Below are 15082 nucleotides of genomic sequence, written 5' to 3' on the forward strand. Positions count from 1 at the left end.
CACCCAACACATCTTCTCTGGTTCCCAGAGCACGTCAACAACCCTCCAGGACGTTTGTTCCTCAACCACGACACCAGTGTCCTCTTTTCCCCCCTCAGAGCAAAGATATTGCTCTCCATCCACACCCAACACATCTTCTCCAGCTCCCCAAGCACATCAACAACCCTCCAGGACATTTGTTCCTCAACAGAGACACCAGTGTCCTCTTTTCCCCTCCCAGAGCAAAGCTATTGCTCTCCATCCACACCCAACACATCTTCTTTAGTTCCCAGAGCACGTCAACAACCCTCCAGGACGTTTGTTCCTCAACAGAGACAGGAGTGTCATCTTTTCCCCTCCCAGAGCAAAGCTATCGCTCTCCATCCACACCCAACACATCTTCTCCAGCTCCCAGAGCACATCAACAACCCTCCAGGATGTTTGTCCCTCAACCGAGACACCAGTGTCCTCTTTTCCCCTCCCAGAGCAAAGCTATCGCTCTCCATCCACACCCAACACATCTTCTCCAGCTCCCAGAGCACGTCAACAACCCTCCATGACGTTTGTTCCTCAATGGAGACACCAGTGTCCTCTTTTCCCCTCCCAGAGCAAAGCTATCGCTCTCCATCCACACCCAACACATCTTCTCCAATTCCCAGAGCACGTCAACAACCCTCCAGGACGTTTGTTCCTCAACCGAGACACCAGTGTCCTCTTTTCCCCTCCCAGAGCAAAGCTATCGCTCTCCATCCACACCCAACACATCTTCTCCAGTTCCCAGAGCACGTCAACAATCCTCCAGCACGTTTGTTCCTCAACTGAGACAGGAACATCGTCTTTTCCCCTCCCAGAGCAAAGCTATTGCTCTCCATCCACACCCAACACATCTTCTCCAGTTCCCAGAGCACGTCAACAACCCTTCAGGATGTTTTTTCCTCAACCGAGACAGCAGTGTCCTCTTTTCCCCTCCCAGAGCAAAGCTATCACTCTCCATCCACACCCAACACATCTTCTCCAGCTCCCCAAGCACGTCAACAACCCTCCAGGACGTTTGTTCCTCAACAGAGACAGGAGTGTCGTCTTTTCCCCTCCCAGAGCAAAGCTATCGCTCTCCATCCACACCCAACACATCTTCTCCAGTTCCCAGAGCACGTCAACAATCCTCCAGCACGTTTGTTCCTCAACTGAGACAGGAACATCGTCTTTTCCCCTCCCAGAGCAAAGCTATTGCTCTCCATCCACACCCAACACATCTTCTCCAGTTCCCAGAGCACGTCAACAACCCTTCAGGATGTTTTTTCCTCAACCGAGACAGCAGTGTCCTCTTTTCCTCTCCCACAGCAAAGCTATCGTTCTCCATCCACACCCAACACATCTTCTCCAGTTCCCAGAGCACGTCAACAACCCTCCAGGACGTCTGTTCCTCAACCGAGACACCAGTGTCCTCTTTTCCCCTCCCAGAGCAAAGCTATCGCTCTCCATCCACACCCAACACATCTTCTCCAGTTCCCCAAGCACGTCAACAACCCTCCAGGACGTTTGTTCCTCAACTGAGACAGCAGTGTCCTCTTTTCCTCTCCCACAGCAAAGCTATCGTTCTCCATCCACACCCAACACGTCTTCTCCAGCTCCCAGAGCACGTCAACAACCCTTCAGGATGTTTGTTCCTCAACAGAGACACCAGTGTCCTCTTTTAATCTCCCACAGCAAAGCTATCGCTCTCCATCCACACCCAACACATCTTCTCCAGCTCCCAGAGCACGTCAACAGCCCTCCAGGACGTTTGTTCCTCAACTGAGACACCAGTGTCCTCTTTTCCCCTCCCAGAGCAAAGCTATCGCTCTCCATCCACACCCAACACATCTTCTCCAGTTCCTCAAGCACGTCAACAACCCTCCAGGACATTTGTTCCTCAACCAAGACAGCAGCGTTCTCTTTTCCCTTCCCAGAGCAAAGCTATCGCTCTCCATCCACACCCAACACATCTTCTCCAGTTCCTCAAGCACGTCAACAACCCTCCAGGACATTTGTTCCTCAACCAAGACAGCAGCGTTCTCTTTTCCCTTCCCAGAGCAAAGCTATCGCTCTCCATCCACACCCAACACATCTTCTCCAGTTCCCAGAGCACGTCAACAACCCTCCAGGACGTTTGTTCCTCAACCACGACACCAGTGTCCTCTTTTCCCCTCCCAGAGCAAAGCTATCGCTCTCCATCCACACCCAACACATCTTCTCCAGCTCCCAGAGCACGTCAACAACCCTCCAGGACGTTTGTTCCTCAACTGAGACAGGAGCCAGGCTGTAGCTTCAACCCATTATTGACCTCAGCCTTATCTAGGACTTATCATTTAGATGGACCAAAGCAACCAGAAAAGTCTCCTTCCCATGAAATTCCAACATCCACTGTCAGGAGAAGGAGATGCCTTCTCCATGGAAACACATCTCCTCGTAACCAAAGCAAAGACGCTGACGCTTACCTGTGAGAGGTGAAATTGTCGTAGGAGCCCACAGTATAATGTCGGAAGAGACGCTTGGTTCTGTCTTCTCTGGTTTCTACAAGAAAAGAAAGACACATGGCAAAGCTGAGAGTCACGGAACGCTTCGACGTCGTCTCTCCTTCCCCTCCGCGTGCGCACAGTGTGACCCCCCGCGTCGCATTTACACCAATCTGTGTGCAGACATCTCAGTGTGACCGCTCCAACGCACGCTGGTGTAGAGCCCCACATGCACACCAACCTCCCTTGTAGAGAGAAGAGCTCAACAGCGCAACTTCTAAACCACATCAAGGCATCCAAGTCCACCAAAACTCCAAAATGGAGCCAAAGAGGACCATCGACACCATAAGATCAACCCACATCCCATGGCCCAAGGCAGGAGCCAGATGCCTTCTTGGGTTCTACTTGGCCACTTGTCCATCTTGGCGCAGAGGGATGTAGCTCCCAAAGCGAGATGGTAACAGTCCTGGTGGCCTTCCTTCTCCTCTGTGGTCCGAGAGCTCTCCAGGTGCACAGTTATGGGGATGGAAAGACAGGAATCCAGAGAGATTTGGGTTACCTCTCACCTGGCACTATCCTCGATGGCGCTTTGGCCAAGGACAGGGCAGCTGGCACGGTAGGACGTACTGTTGGATCATATCTCCCCTTAGTGGTGGAACCACTCAGGAGTCTACCTGTCCTCCTCAGGAGGGTGAAACAGCGGGAGAACTTCCCAGTGAAACCAACAGCAAGGGAGATGCTCCAGGCAGCCTGACTCCTGGCCAAGTGGACAGAGATGCCAATGCAGATGTCCAAGAGATGGCCTGCAGCCAACGGCTTGGAGGAGACGTGACAAGAGCTTCGAGCCAGACATTCCCAGCTGCCGTTCTCCACACACCGAAGGAATTCGCATCGCGCTGCCAAACCGACACTTATTGCGTGACCCAGGATGGTCCTCACATGCCCACCCGGCAGAGACCAACCAGGTCCTCACGCTGAGCCCGGGGCGTTCATCAAACCGGTCCAAATGTGGCTACAAGAGGGTGATGGGCTCCAAACAAGCATGGAATTCCACACCTCTGCTTTGCCACTGCCTTCTCTTTCCTTTTACTGTGTGCAGTTTGAGGAACCACGGGATAAAAAGGATCTAAAGCAACGGGAGAGGGGACAGAGAAGGCCACAAAGTTGGTGAAGGGTTTGGAAGGGAAGCCGCGCGAGGAGCAGCTGAAGTCACTTGGTCAGCCTGGAGACGGAGGGGAGACCTCATCACGCTCTACAGCTTCCTCACAAGAGGAGGAGGAGGAGAAGGACCTGAGCTCTTCTCTCTGGATCCAAGGGAACTGCAGAAAGATGCACCAGGGGACGGTTAGGTTGGATGTTAGGCAAAGGGTCTTCACCCAGAGGTTGGTGGAGCACGGGAACAGCTCCTCAGGGAAGCAGTCAAGGTGCCAGACAAGAAGCATTTGGGGAATGTCCTCGCCCAACAAGCTCACCACCTCCCATAGAAGGTGATCAGCTTGGCTGAGCAGGATCTCCCCTTCTCAAATCCAGGCCGGCAACTCCCCATCACCACCTTCTCCTTCACGTCTCTGGAACGCTTTCCAGGGTTAGTGGCTCCACCACCTTCCCAGGATCCAGGTGACACTGACCAGCCTTGAGTTCCCAGGCTCGATCTTGTCCCTCTTGCTTGGGGAAGAGCAGCTGGAAAGCTGCCTGGAGGAGAAGGACCTGAGGGTGTTGGTCAACAGCGGCTGAACACGAGCCAGCAGTGGCCCAGGTGGCCAAGAAGGCCAACAGCATCCTGGGTTGGGTCAGCCATGGGGTGGCAACCAGGAGCAGGGCAGGGATTGTCCCCCTGGACTCAGCACTGGTGAGGCCACACCTCGACTCCTGGGTTCAGTTTTGGGCCCCTCAATCCAAGAAGGACCTTGAGGGGCTGGAGTGTCCAGAGAAGGGAATGGAGCTGGGGATGGGGCTGGAGAACAAAGGTTCTGGCTGAGGGACCTGGGGCTGTTTAGTCTGGAGAAGAGGAGAAGAGACCTCATTGCTCTCTGCAGCTCCTGGAAAGGAGGTTGGAACCAGGCGGAGGTCGGGATCTGCTACCAAGGAACAAGGGATGGGATGAGAAGAAATAGCCTCAAGTTGTGTCAGGGGAGGTTGAGATTGGAAATTGAGAAAAATTCCTTCACTGAAAGGGTTCTCAGGGCCTGGAAGAGGCTGTCCAGGGCAGTGGTGGGGTCTCCATGCCTGGAGGGGGGTTCAAAAACTGTGTAGACATCGCACTTGGATTAGTAGGCATGGAGGTGCTGGGCTGATGGTTGGACTGGATGGCCTTGGAGACCTTCTCCAACCTCAATGATTCTAACGTAAATGGAGTTATTCCGTCTTTATCTCACTGTATCTCAGTTTCTCGGTTTGCTTCTACATGACCTTTGCTCAGGGCCGTGGTTTAGTGGCAGATAGGAATGGTCGGACTCGATGGTCCAAGACGTTTTTTTTCCACCTGGTGGTTCTATGATTCTATGACACACAACACAATTCATGAGTCAACACGTGTTTGGGAGGTAAGTGCTCAACCTCTTTGTTCCACCAAGGGGTTTGTGATCACAACAGTGAGACCTCGACACACGGGACATGCAGCAGCACGAAAATCAACGCAGGCCACCGGCCATCTCCCCAGAAGATGCAAGTGCAAAGCAATCCTCCAGACAAGGAGGACAAGGACGCGTTGGGTGAGGTGCAGCTCATCCTTCGTGGTGCTGAGGTTCAGGAGTGCTTGGAGGACATCACCATGCACGGAGCAGCCCCTGGTGACCCAACGGGCAATTGCAGCCGCGCCGCTGTGTGCCACCTCGGGTGTTTACCTAATCCAGAGGGAGATTTCTTGGAGCGTGATGGTACACGGGGAGCTGGTGGCCCCTCATGAGTCTTCCGATGAGGTGGCCGTCCACTTTGCCCCATCCCTGCTGTCCTGGGAGAAACTGTCTCAAAGAACCAAGGAATTAATCGTACTGGCCCGAAGATGGACTACGCCAAGAAATAGAGATAGTAAGGACCGGTCAAGCTAAGAAAGTTGGGGTTGGGGAGAAGAGAAGGCTCTGAGGAGACCTTAGAGCAGCTTCCAGTGCCTGAAGGGGCTCCAGGAAAGCTGGGGAGGGGCTCTGGATCAGGGAGGGCATGGACAGGGCGAGGGGAACGGTTTTCAGAGGGGAGATTGAGATGACATCTTGGGGAGAAATGTTCTCCTGGGAAGGTGGGGAGGCCCTGGCCCAGGGTGCCCAGAGCAGTGGTGGCTGCCCCATCCCTGGAGGGGTTCAAGGCCAGGTTGGATGGTTCATGGAGCTCCTGATCCAGCAGGAGGTGTCCCTGCCCGTGGCAGGGGTGGAACTGGATGGGCTTTGAGGTCCTTTCCAAGCCAAACCATTCCATGATTCTACCCTCAGCACAGCAACGCACCACGAAGAGCTCCGGGAGACAACCCTTTTGCCTGGATCAAACCAGGAGATCCAGGAGACAACCCTTTTGCCACCACTCCAGCTTTGCCTGCACAGCCGGGCAGTGAGGATCCTGCAATGCTTCCACCGAGGAAACACAACAAAGGCCCCAAATCAACCTAAAACGTTGGGACAAGACTCGTTTGTTGTCCCTGTGGACGTGGTGGCCCCCACAACTCTTTACAGCTTGACAGGGACGTAGAAAAACGAGAGGAAGGAGGTGGGAGAGGGAAGGAAATGGGGATCCCGGAGAGGCACTGGCATGGCACAGCCCAAGAGGTCACGACAGTGATGGAGAGCACATCCACCCTCTCTGCTCCATGGCATACGAAGCTGCTCTTCAGGAAGAGACATCTGCAGCCCTCTTAGAAATGGAATCGCAAGGTTGGAAAAGTCCTTTGAGATCATCGTCCTTTGAGGGAGCACAGTGCCACCATGGAAAGCAAACCCATCCTTAGGAATCACAGAGCCACGGAATGGTTTGGGTTGGAAAGGACCTCAAAGCCCATGCAGGTCCACCTCTGCCATGGGCAGGGACACCTCCCACCGGATCAGGTTGATCCAAGCCCCATCCAACCTGGCTCTCTCTTTCTTTCATGGACCGTGAAGGCTCCGATTCTCCCTCACAGATGGGTTTGAATGGACCTTTAAGGGTTTGCATCACCTGGTTGATGATCACTGGGTTCATTTTATGGTGAGACCACTGCCTGGATTTTTGTAGCATCATAGAATCATAGAATGGGTTGGGCTGGAAGAGACCTCAAAGCCCATCCAATCCCACCCATGCCATGGGCAGGGACACCTCCCACCGGATCAGGGGCTCCAAGAACCATCCAACCTGGCCTTGAACCTCTCCAGTGATGGGGCAGTTCTCTGGGCAACCTGTTCCAGGGCCTCCCTACCCTCACAGGAGAACATTTCTCCCCAAGATCTCACCTCAATCTCCCCTTTTGCACCCCAAAACCGTTCCCCTCATCCCATCTCTGCCCTCTTTGATCTAAAACCCCTCCCCAGGTTTCCTGGAGCCTTTTTCCATACTGGAAGCTGCTCTAAGGTCTCCTCGGAGTGTCCTCCAGGTTGGACAACCTCAACTGTCCTTCTCCCACCATGCGCCTGGGCTTCAGTCCCAACTCCTCCTTCTTCTCCGCCGTCCTCTGCCTCCTCCTCCTGCCTCCCTCTACGCACTCCCGTAGCTCATCTGCAAACACCACCTCTATCGATCTCCTCCCAGATAAAAGGACGGTGATTTGCTGACGGGATGGGGATTTATGGGCTGTCTCCAGCTCAAAGGCTCGTTCTCTTCCCGGCTTCTAAATATAGCTGCTGCGGAGCGCGTGGTTAATGGAGCCGTCACGGAGGCTCGAGGGACGGAGGCTGATGGATGGTGCGGAGCAAATCACTCGGAGAGAGGTGTGGAGGCTTGATAATTAGCGGAGAGGGAGCCAGAGGATGGCGGGGATGCCTGGTGGGATGGGGCAGCAGAGGCACGGGAAAAGGGACCGCGGAATGCTGGAAAACTACAGGCTGGAAGAGTTGGGTTCTCATCTCAACCTCTCTTCCCTCACCTTAAAACCGTTCCCCTCATCCCACCCCTGCACTCCCTGATCAAGAGCCCCTCCCCAGCTCTCCTGGAGACCTTTTCCATACTGGAAGCTGCTCTAAGGTCTCCTCAGAGCCTTCTCCAGTCTCAACAACCCCAACTCTTCCAGTCTGTCCTCATATCAAAGGTTCTCCAGCCCTCAGATCAGCATCCTTGGAGCCTCCTCTGGACCCCTTCCAACAGCTCCATCTCCTCCTTCTGCTGAGGATTCCAGACCTGGACACAATTCTCCCGAGGAGGTGTCCCCGGAGCGGAGCAGAGGGGCAGAATCCCGTCCCTCCCTGCTGGCCACGCTGCTCTGGATGCAGCCCAGGACACGGGGGGGTTCTGGGCTGGGAGGGCACGGTGGGGCTCCTCTCGACCTTCTCCTCCCCAGCGCCCCAAGTCCTTCTCCTCAGGGTTTCTCCCATCTCCACACAGCCTGGATTCGAGCTTGGGATTGCCCCGATCCAGGTGCAGGACCATGCACTTGGTCTTGTTGAACTTCACAAAGTTTGCACAGACCCACTTCTCCGACTTGTCCAGGTCCCTCTGGATGACACCCTTCCCTCTGGATGGCATCTCTCCCTCTGGATCTCAACCCATTCTCTGCCCAGCCCGGCTTTATGCTTGGGATTGTCCCAACCCAGGTCTGGGGATTCCAGTTGGTCCTGTGAGAGTGGAGGAAGAGAGTTTAAAACGGATTCTGTCTTCTCAGGTGCAATGCCAGTCAAAAGCAGTAAAGGCAAGTTGGAGGAGATGTGGTCTCAGGAATGGAGAAGGCTGGGATCCATATTTCCTCCTTCTCTGGTACACGGAGACTTCTTGTACCAACACAGCCCTGGTGGAGGCTGGGAGATGCCCTTTCTCGGTCCAGAGTACGGATTCACTGCTTTTGGAACTGTCTCACCACCCTTGAAGAGGGCATCAACTGATGCTCCCAGTGAAGCCAAGGTGGGGGTCCCATCCTCTTGCAGAAGCTCAACCATCAGCTTGGCTGATGTTCTTCTTGGAGCCATGGGAGAGCTCTGCTGCTCTGCAGGTACAGCCAGCACCGGGACCTCAAGTGGTGTGAGGAGAGGTTCAGATTAGATATTAGGAGAAACTTCTTCACTGAAAGGGTTAATCAGACACTGGAAGAAGCTGTCCAGGGCAGTGGCTTAGTCTCCATCCCTGGAGGTGTTTAGAAGATGGGCAGATGAGGTGCTCAGGGGTCTCATTTAGTAGTGGACAGGAATGGCTGGACTTGATGATCTCAAAGGTCTCTTCCAGCCAAACGATTCGATGATTCTATGACCATAGGCAGAACCCTCCATTGTTTAAGGAATGGGTGGATGAAGTGCTGAGGGACATGGTTTAGGGAGTGTTAGGAATGGTTGGACTCGATGATCCAATGGGTCCTTTCCAACCTTGTGATTCTGTGATTCTGTGATTGCTGGGAAGGGGTTCGGTGGGGAGTTGTGGTGCCATAGGACATCTAAGAAGCATCTTCTCAACCCTGGAGCAGACGAGGTGCTGCAGCCCCACCTTGTTCCGCTGCAGCCTTCCTCCGGCTCCTACCCGGAGCTTCTGCCCATTGTGGAATTCACCCACGCTTCCCAGACCATGCTCCAGCACCTGACTCGGAGGAGGCTGATGAGCAGATGCCACCACAATTAAAGCCTCTTCCAGGCTCCGTGCCAGGCAGCCAATCTGGCTGGGACAGCTTCCGAGCGCCGGCGATGAAGAGAAAAGGAATTATTTCAGAAGAAACACCGAACGAAGCTGGAGTGGGGGAAGGACAAGAGAGGAGCCTGAAGCTCCTCCACGCAGTAGAGAAGTTGGATGATGGGGTGCATCATCCCTGCTGCCAGCTGGGGCAACCACTGGCCGGCGCTCCCATGAATCGTAGAATCACTGGGTTGGAAAAGACCTCTTAGATGATCGAGTTCAACCACGACAGCAACGGGTCGTGTTTGGGCAGGGTCTCTGCCTGCTGCAGCCATGAGCCTTCTTTCATTTCCAAGAAACCTTCTTTCCAAGAGCCTTCTTTCATTTCCAACGCACGGGAAACCCTTGCAGAACATCTCTTCTCCTTCCCACAGGGCCACCAGAAGAAGCTGGTCCGTGTCCCTGTGGGATCTGCTGACTGAAAGCAGAGAAAAGCCTGAGGAGGAGATGGAGCTGTTGGAACGGGTCCAGAGGAGGCTCCAAGGATGCTGCGAGGGCTGCAGAACCTCCCGTAGGAGGACAGGCTGAGAATGTTGAGGATGTCCAGACTGGAGAAGAGAAAGCTCCAGAGGAGACCTTGGAGCAGGTTCCAGTAGGGAAAGGGGCTCCAGGAAAGCTGGGGAGGGGCGCTGGATCAGGGAGAGCAGGGACAGGACGAGGGGAATGATTTTGAGCTGAAAGAGGGGAGATTGAGATGAGATCTTATGGAGAAATGTTCTCCCATTGGAACCAGATGGGCTTTGAGGTCCCTTCCAACCCAAGCCGTTCCATGATTCCATGCAAATCAAGGCAGGGCTCAGCGTAAAATGAACCCCAGTGGCCACCAACCAAGTGATGAAAACCCTGAAAGGCTGAGATTTGTCCTTCAAGCCTATCTGTGAGGGTAAGCGTGAATCCTTGAGGTACATGAAATACAGACCCACGTTGGATGGAGCAACCTGATCCAGTGGGAGGTGTCCCTGCCCATGGCAGGGGTTGGAACCGGATGGGCTTTGAGGTCCCTTCCAACCCAAACCATTCCATGATTCAGGTTGGAACTGGATGGGCTTTGAGGTCCCTTCCAACCCAACCCATCCCACGATTCAGGTTGGAACTGGATGGGCTTTGAGGTCCCTTCCAACCCAACCCATCCCACGATTCAGGTTGGAACTGGATGGGCTTTGAGGTCCCTTCCAACCCAAACCATCCCACGATTCAGGTTGGAACTGGATGGGCTTTGAGGTCCCTTCCAACCCAAACCATTCCATGATTCAGGTTGGAACTGGATGGGCTTTGAGGTCCCTTCCAACCCAAACCATCCCATGATTCAGGTTGGAACCGAATGGGCTTTGAGGTCCCTTCCAACCCAAACCATCCCACGATTCAGATTGGGACTGGATGGGCTTTGAGATCCCTTCCAACCCAAACCATTCCATGATTCAGGTTGGGACTGGATGGGCTTTGAGGTCCCTTCCAACCCAAGCCATTCTACGATTCAGGTTGGGACTGGATGGGCTTTGAGGTCCCTTCCAACCCAAATCATTCCACGAATCAGGTTGGAACTGGATGGGCTTTGAGGTCCCTTCCAACCCAAACTATCCCATGATTCAGGTTGGGACTGGATGGGCTTTGAGGTCCCTTCCAACCCAAACCATCCCACGATTCAGGTTGGAACTGGATGGGCTTTGAGGTCCCTTCCAACCCAAACCATTCCAGGATCCAGGTTGGAACTGGATGGGCTTTGAGATCCCTTCCAACCCAAACCATTCCATGATTCAGGTTGGGACTGGATGGGCTTTGAGGTCCCTTCCAACCCAACCCATCCCACGATTCAGGTTGCAACCGAATGGGCTTTGAGATCCCTTCCAACCCAACCCATTCCATGATTCTACGAATGCATTTTCCTCACGATTTGTGCCATTCCTGATCTTCTGCAGAGGGTTGAACTAATTGACTCTTTCCCCTCACCAATCGTTATCCTGCGATGTTCAAACACAATTTTTTTCCCTATGAGGAGCGAAGGCTTTTAGGAGCTTCGTTGTATCATTCTCCTACAACAATTTACTTACAAGATGCGATACCTTTGGTGCCGCTTTGACCCACGTTACACGAGTGCAGAGGAGAGGATCGTTATCAGTCCCTCTCGCCCTTAACTCGTGAATTAAACTTGCGGTATAATTACAGTCGTTAGAGTTTTTAGCTTATCTGTAAGTGAAAAAATGCAAATAAAATGCAAGCCTGCTCTCAGATAACGATGAGTCAGAGCGCGGCATCTGTGTGTTGCCTCTCTCGGGGATGTCACGGCACGGCTGTCAGCCTGCGAGGAGCAGGAGATCAGCTTCAGGCACAGCACTGAACCAACAAAAGCACGTTCTTGGCCAGCAGGAGGTCTCCACCGCTATTCCATGTGGATTCATCCGTATTTCTACAACAAAGATATTTCCACACGAGCCATCGAGGCACCTGGAGTCAGTTCTGGTGGAACCTGAAGCCTTCATCAACTACACTGTCCAGTACAGGGAGACCTCATCTAGATGACTGCGTCCAGGTCTGGAATCCTCAACAGAAGGAGGAGATGGAGCTGTTGGAAGGGGTCCAGAGGAGGCTCCAAGGATGCTGTGAGGGCTGCAGAACCTCCCGTCCGAGGACAGCTGAGAGAGTTGGGGTTGGGGAGAAGAGAAGGCTCCCAGGAGACCTCAGAGCAGCTTCCAGAGCCTGAAGGGGCTCCAGGAGAGCTGGAGAAGGGGTGTTCACAAAGAGATGGAGTGACAGGACGAGTGGGAATGGGGATAAACTGGAGAGGGGCAGAGTTAGACTGGACATGAGGAGGAATTTCTTCACCATGAGGGTGGGGGGGCCCTGGAACAGGTTGTCCATGGAAGCTGTGACTGCCCCATCCCTGGAGGTGTTCCAGGCCAGGTTGGATGGTTCTTGGAGCCCCTGATCCAGCGGGAGGTGTCCCTTCCCACGGTGGGACTGGATGGGCTTGGACGTACTTTTCAACCCAAACTATTCGATGATTCCATGATTCTGGCAACTCATAACGACAGAGTTGCTGAAAACCGCAAAAACGTGAAGTCCCTCTCCGAGCTGCGGCCCAACACCGCGCCAGGAATGAATAAAACATAAATCATCTTGAAACAAACCCGATCCGAAGAGCCTCCGGCAGCTGGCCCAGCATTCCCAGAGCAGCAGAAAATGTGCGGAGCTGGAGACAACCACGCTGGGGTCAAGCATGCAGAGGACAACACAAAGAACTGACTTTTGGAAGAAAATACACCTACGGCTGAGCCCACCACGGGGCAGAGCGGAGCTTTGGTGGGACAGGAGATGTGGGAGTCTGAATGATTCCATTTAGAGCCCACAGCCGGCGTCTCCTCTCCCAGAAGCAGCTCCGCTCAGCTCCAGAGGACACTCCAAGGATGCTGCGAGGGCTGGAGAACCTCCCGACTGAGGACAGGCTGAGAGAGTTGGGGTTGGGGAGAAGAGAAGGCTCCCAGGAGACCTTAAAGTGACTTTCCAGTACCTGAAGGGACTACAAGAAAGCTGGAGTTGGGCTGTTCCCAAAGGGATGGAGTGACAGGACGAGGAGCATTGAGGATAAACTGGAGAGGAGAAGATTTAGAGTGGACATAAGGAAGAATTTCTTCACCATGAGGGTGGGGAGGCACTGGAATGGGTTTTCCAGGGAAGCTGTGGCTGCCCCATCCCTGGAGGTATTCCAGGCCAGGTTGGATGGTTCTTGGAGCCCCTGATCCAGTGGGAGATGTCTCTACCCACGGCAGGGTTGGAACTGGATGATCTTTGAGATCCCTTCCAACCCAAACTATTCTATGATTCCATGGTTCCATGATTCTATGATCTTAAGGAAACAAAGGAGAAGGTGGGATGGGTAATTCATCCCTTCACCTCCAGGACACACAGAGATAAGAGTTATGAAATGGGTGATAGGACAGCATAGGTTGACCTCCCGAAAGGCTGGTGCAGACCTCCAGGAGAGAAACGATCAATTGACTGCAGGGAATACGAGAGCTGTATTTCACGAAGGTACCCAAATGCTCCACAATCCTCCTCCGCAACCTCCGCATCTGCATCACCTGAGGTTGTCATCACAGACGAGTGAAGAACAACAGTGCCCTCTACCCAAAAGAAACAGCCAACGACTTCTACAACCTCCCGCTCCGAGCCCAGGCAGATGGGATGGAAGCAGCTCCACTCATGGAAGGATGGAGGGCTCAGGCTGCACCCTGGGTGACGTGGTCAGGATTGGACCACTGAGGTCAAGCACACACACCACCACTTCGTCTTCCTCAGTGGTGACGTTCTCAGGTGCCTCTGAAGTACGAGGCTGGAAGATACTTCTGTCTTAGACTCCACAGGAGCGGATGATTTGGAAACAGCGACGCCCGTCGCAATTTTTTACTCCCGTTGTTCTACCACCTGCTTTTCCAGCATCTACACAGCCACTGGGAGGGACTGGGATGCTCCCACCAAGATCCAAGATGCTCCCACCAGCTGATCAGTAAGTAATCTGAAGTACCCAAAGATTGTTACTCCAATTTCACAACACGTCATAGAATCATAGAATGGTTTGGGTTAGAAAGGACGTTAAAGATCATCCAGATCCAACCCCTCTGCCATGGGCAGGGACACCTCCCGCTGGATCAGGGGCTCCAAGAACCATCCAACCTGGCCTGGAACATCTCCAGGGATGGGGCAGCCACACCTTCCCTGGGCAACCTGGGCCAGGGCCTCACCACTCTCATGGTGAAGGAGTTCTTCCTTATCTCATTGGTGATTGACGAGAAGCTCAACACGAGCCGGCAACGTGCACTCGCAGCCCAAAAGACAAACCGTGTCCTGGGCTGCATCCAGAGCAGCGTGGCCAGCAGGGAGGGACGGGATTCTGCCCCTCTGCTCCGCTCCGGGGACACCTCCTCGGGAGAATTGTGTCCAGGTCTGGAATCCTCAGCAGAAGGAGGAGATGGAGCTGTTGGAAGGGGTCCAGAGGAGGCTCCAAGGATGCTGCGAGGGCTGCAGAACCTCCCGTCCGAGGACAGCTGAGAGAGTTGGGGTTGGGGAGAAGAGAAGGCTCCCAGGAGACCTCAGAGCAGCTTCCAGAGCCTGAAGGGGCTCCAGGAGAGCCGGAGAGGGGCTGTTCCCAAAGAGATGGAGTGACAGGACGAGGGGGAACGGGGATAAACTGGAGAGGGGCAGAGTTAGACTGGACACGAGGAGGAATTTCTTCACCATGAGGGTGTGGAGGCCCTGGAACGGGTTTCCCAGAGCAGTGGTGGCTGCCCCATCCCTGGAGGGGTTCCAGGCCAGGTTGGATGGTTCTTGGAACCCCTGATCCAGCAGGAGGTGTCCCTGCCCATGGCAGGGGGTGGGACCGGATGGGCTTGGAGGTTCCTTCCAACCCAAATCATTCCATGATTCTATGATTCTGATATTCCACCTTTTCCATGGGTGATAGGGCTGGCTCCTCCCATCACTTCTTACATGGGAGAGGAGCCCAGCGCCCACCTCTCCAGAACCTCCTTCCAGGTGGTTGGAGATGATGAGGTCCCCCCTCAGCCCCTCTTCTCCATCCCCAGGGCCCTCAGCCGCCTCTCAGAACCCTCGTTCTCCAGACCCTTCTCCAGCTCCGGGCCCTTCTCCGGACGCTGCAGCCCCTCAGGGTCTTTCTTGGAGTGAAAGACCCAAAACTCAACCCCAGAGTGGAGCTGTGTCCTCCCCAGGGGGACAATCCCTGCGCTGCTCCTGCTGCCACCCCACGGCTGAGCCAGGCCAAGATGCCATTGGCCTTCTTGGCCACCGCGGCCACAGCTGCCTCCTTTTCAGCTGCTGTCAACCAACATCCCCAG

At 54.2% G+C, this 15082-nt stretch overlaps 1 protein-coding gene across 13 annotated transcripts in view; it reads right to left on the bottom strand.

The window, feature by feature from the left end:
- Positions 1-15082, bottom strand: part of SHANK3 (SH3 and multiple ankyrin repeat domains 3) — a 302562-nt gene that overhangs the window by 148025 nt on the left and 139455 nt on the right. For 11 of the 13 annotated variants that reach the window (XM_054083072.1, XM_054083024.1, XM_054083035.1 and 8 more), the window contains 2 exons: positions 5318-5434; positions 2457-2532 (listed from right to left, as the gene is read on the bottom strand). In XM_054083072.1, coding sequence (XP_053939047.1) covers positions 2457-2532; positions 5318-5434 — 193 coding nt within the window. The remainder of the gene's footprint in view (positions 1-2456; positions 2533-5317; positions 5435-15082) is intronic. The other 2 variants (XM_054083063.1, XM_054083055.1) reach the window with 1 other exon arrangement.

This window comes from Cuculus canorus, chromosome 1, assembly GCF_017976375.1.
Source record: "Cuculus canorus isolate bCucCan1 chromosome 1, bCucCan1.pri, whole genome shotgun sequence".
NCBI lineage: Eukaryota > Metazoa > Chordata > Aves > Cuculiformes > Cuculidae > Cuculus > Cuculus canorus.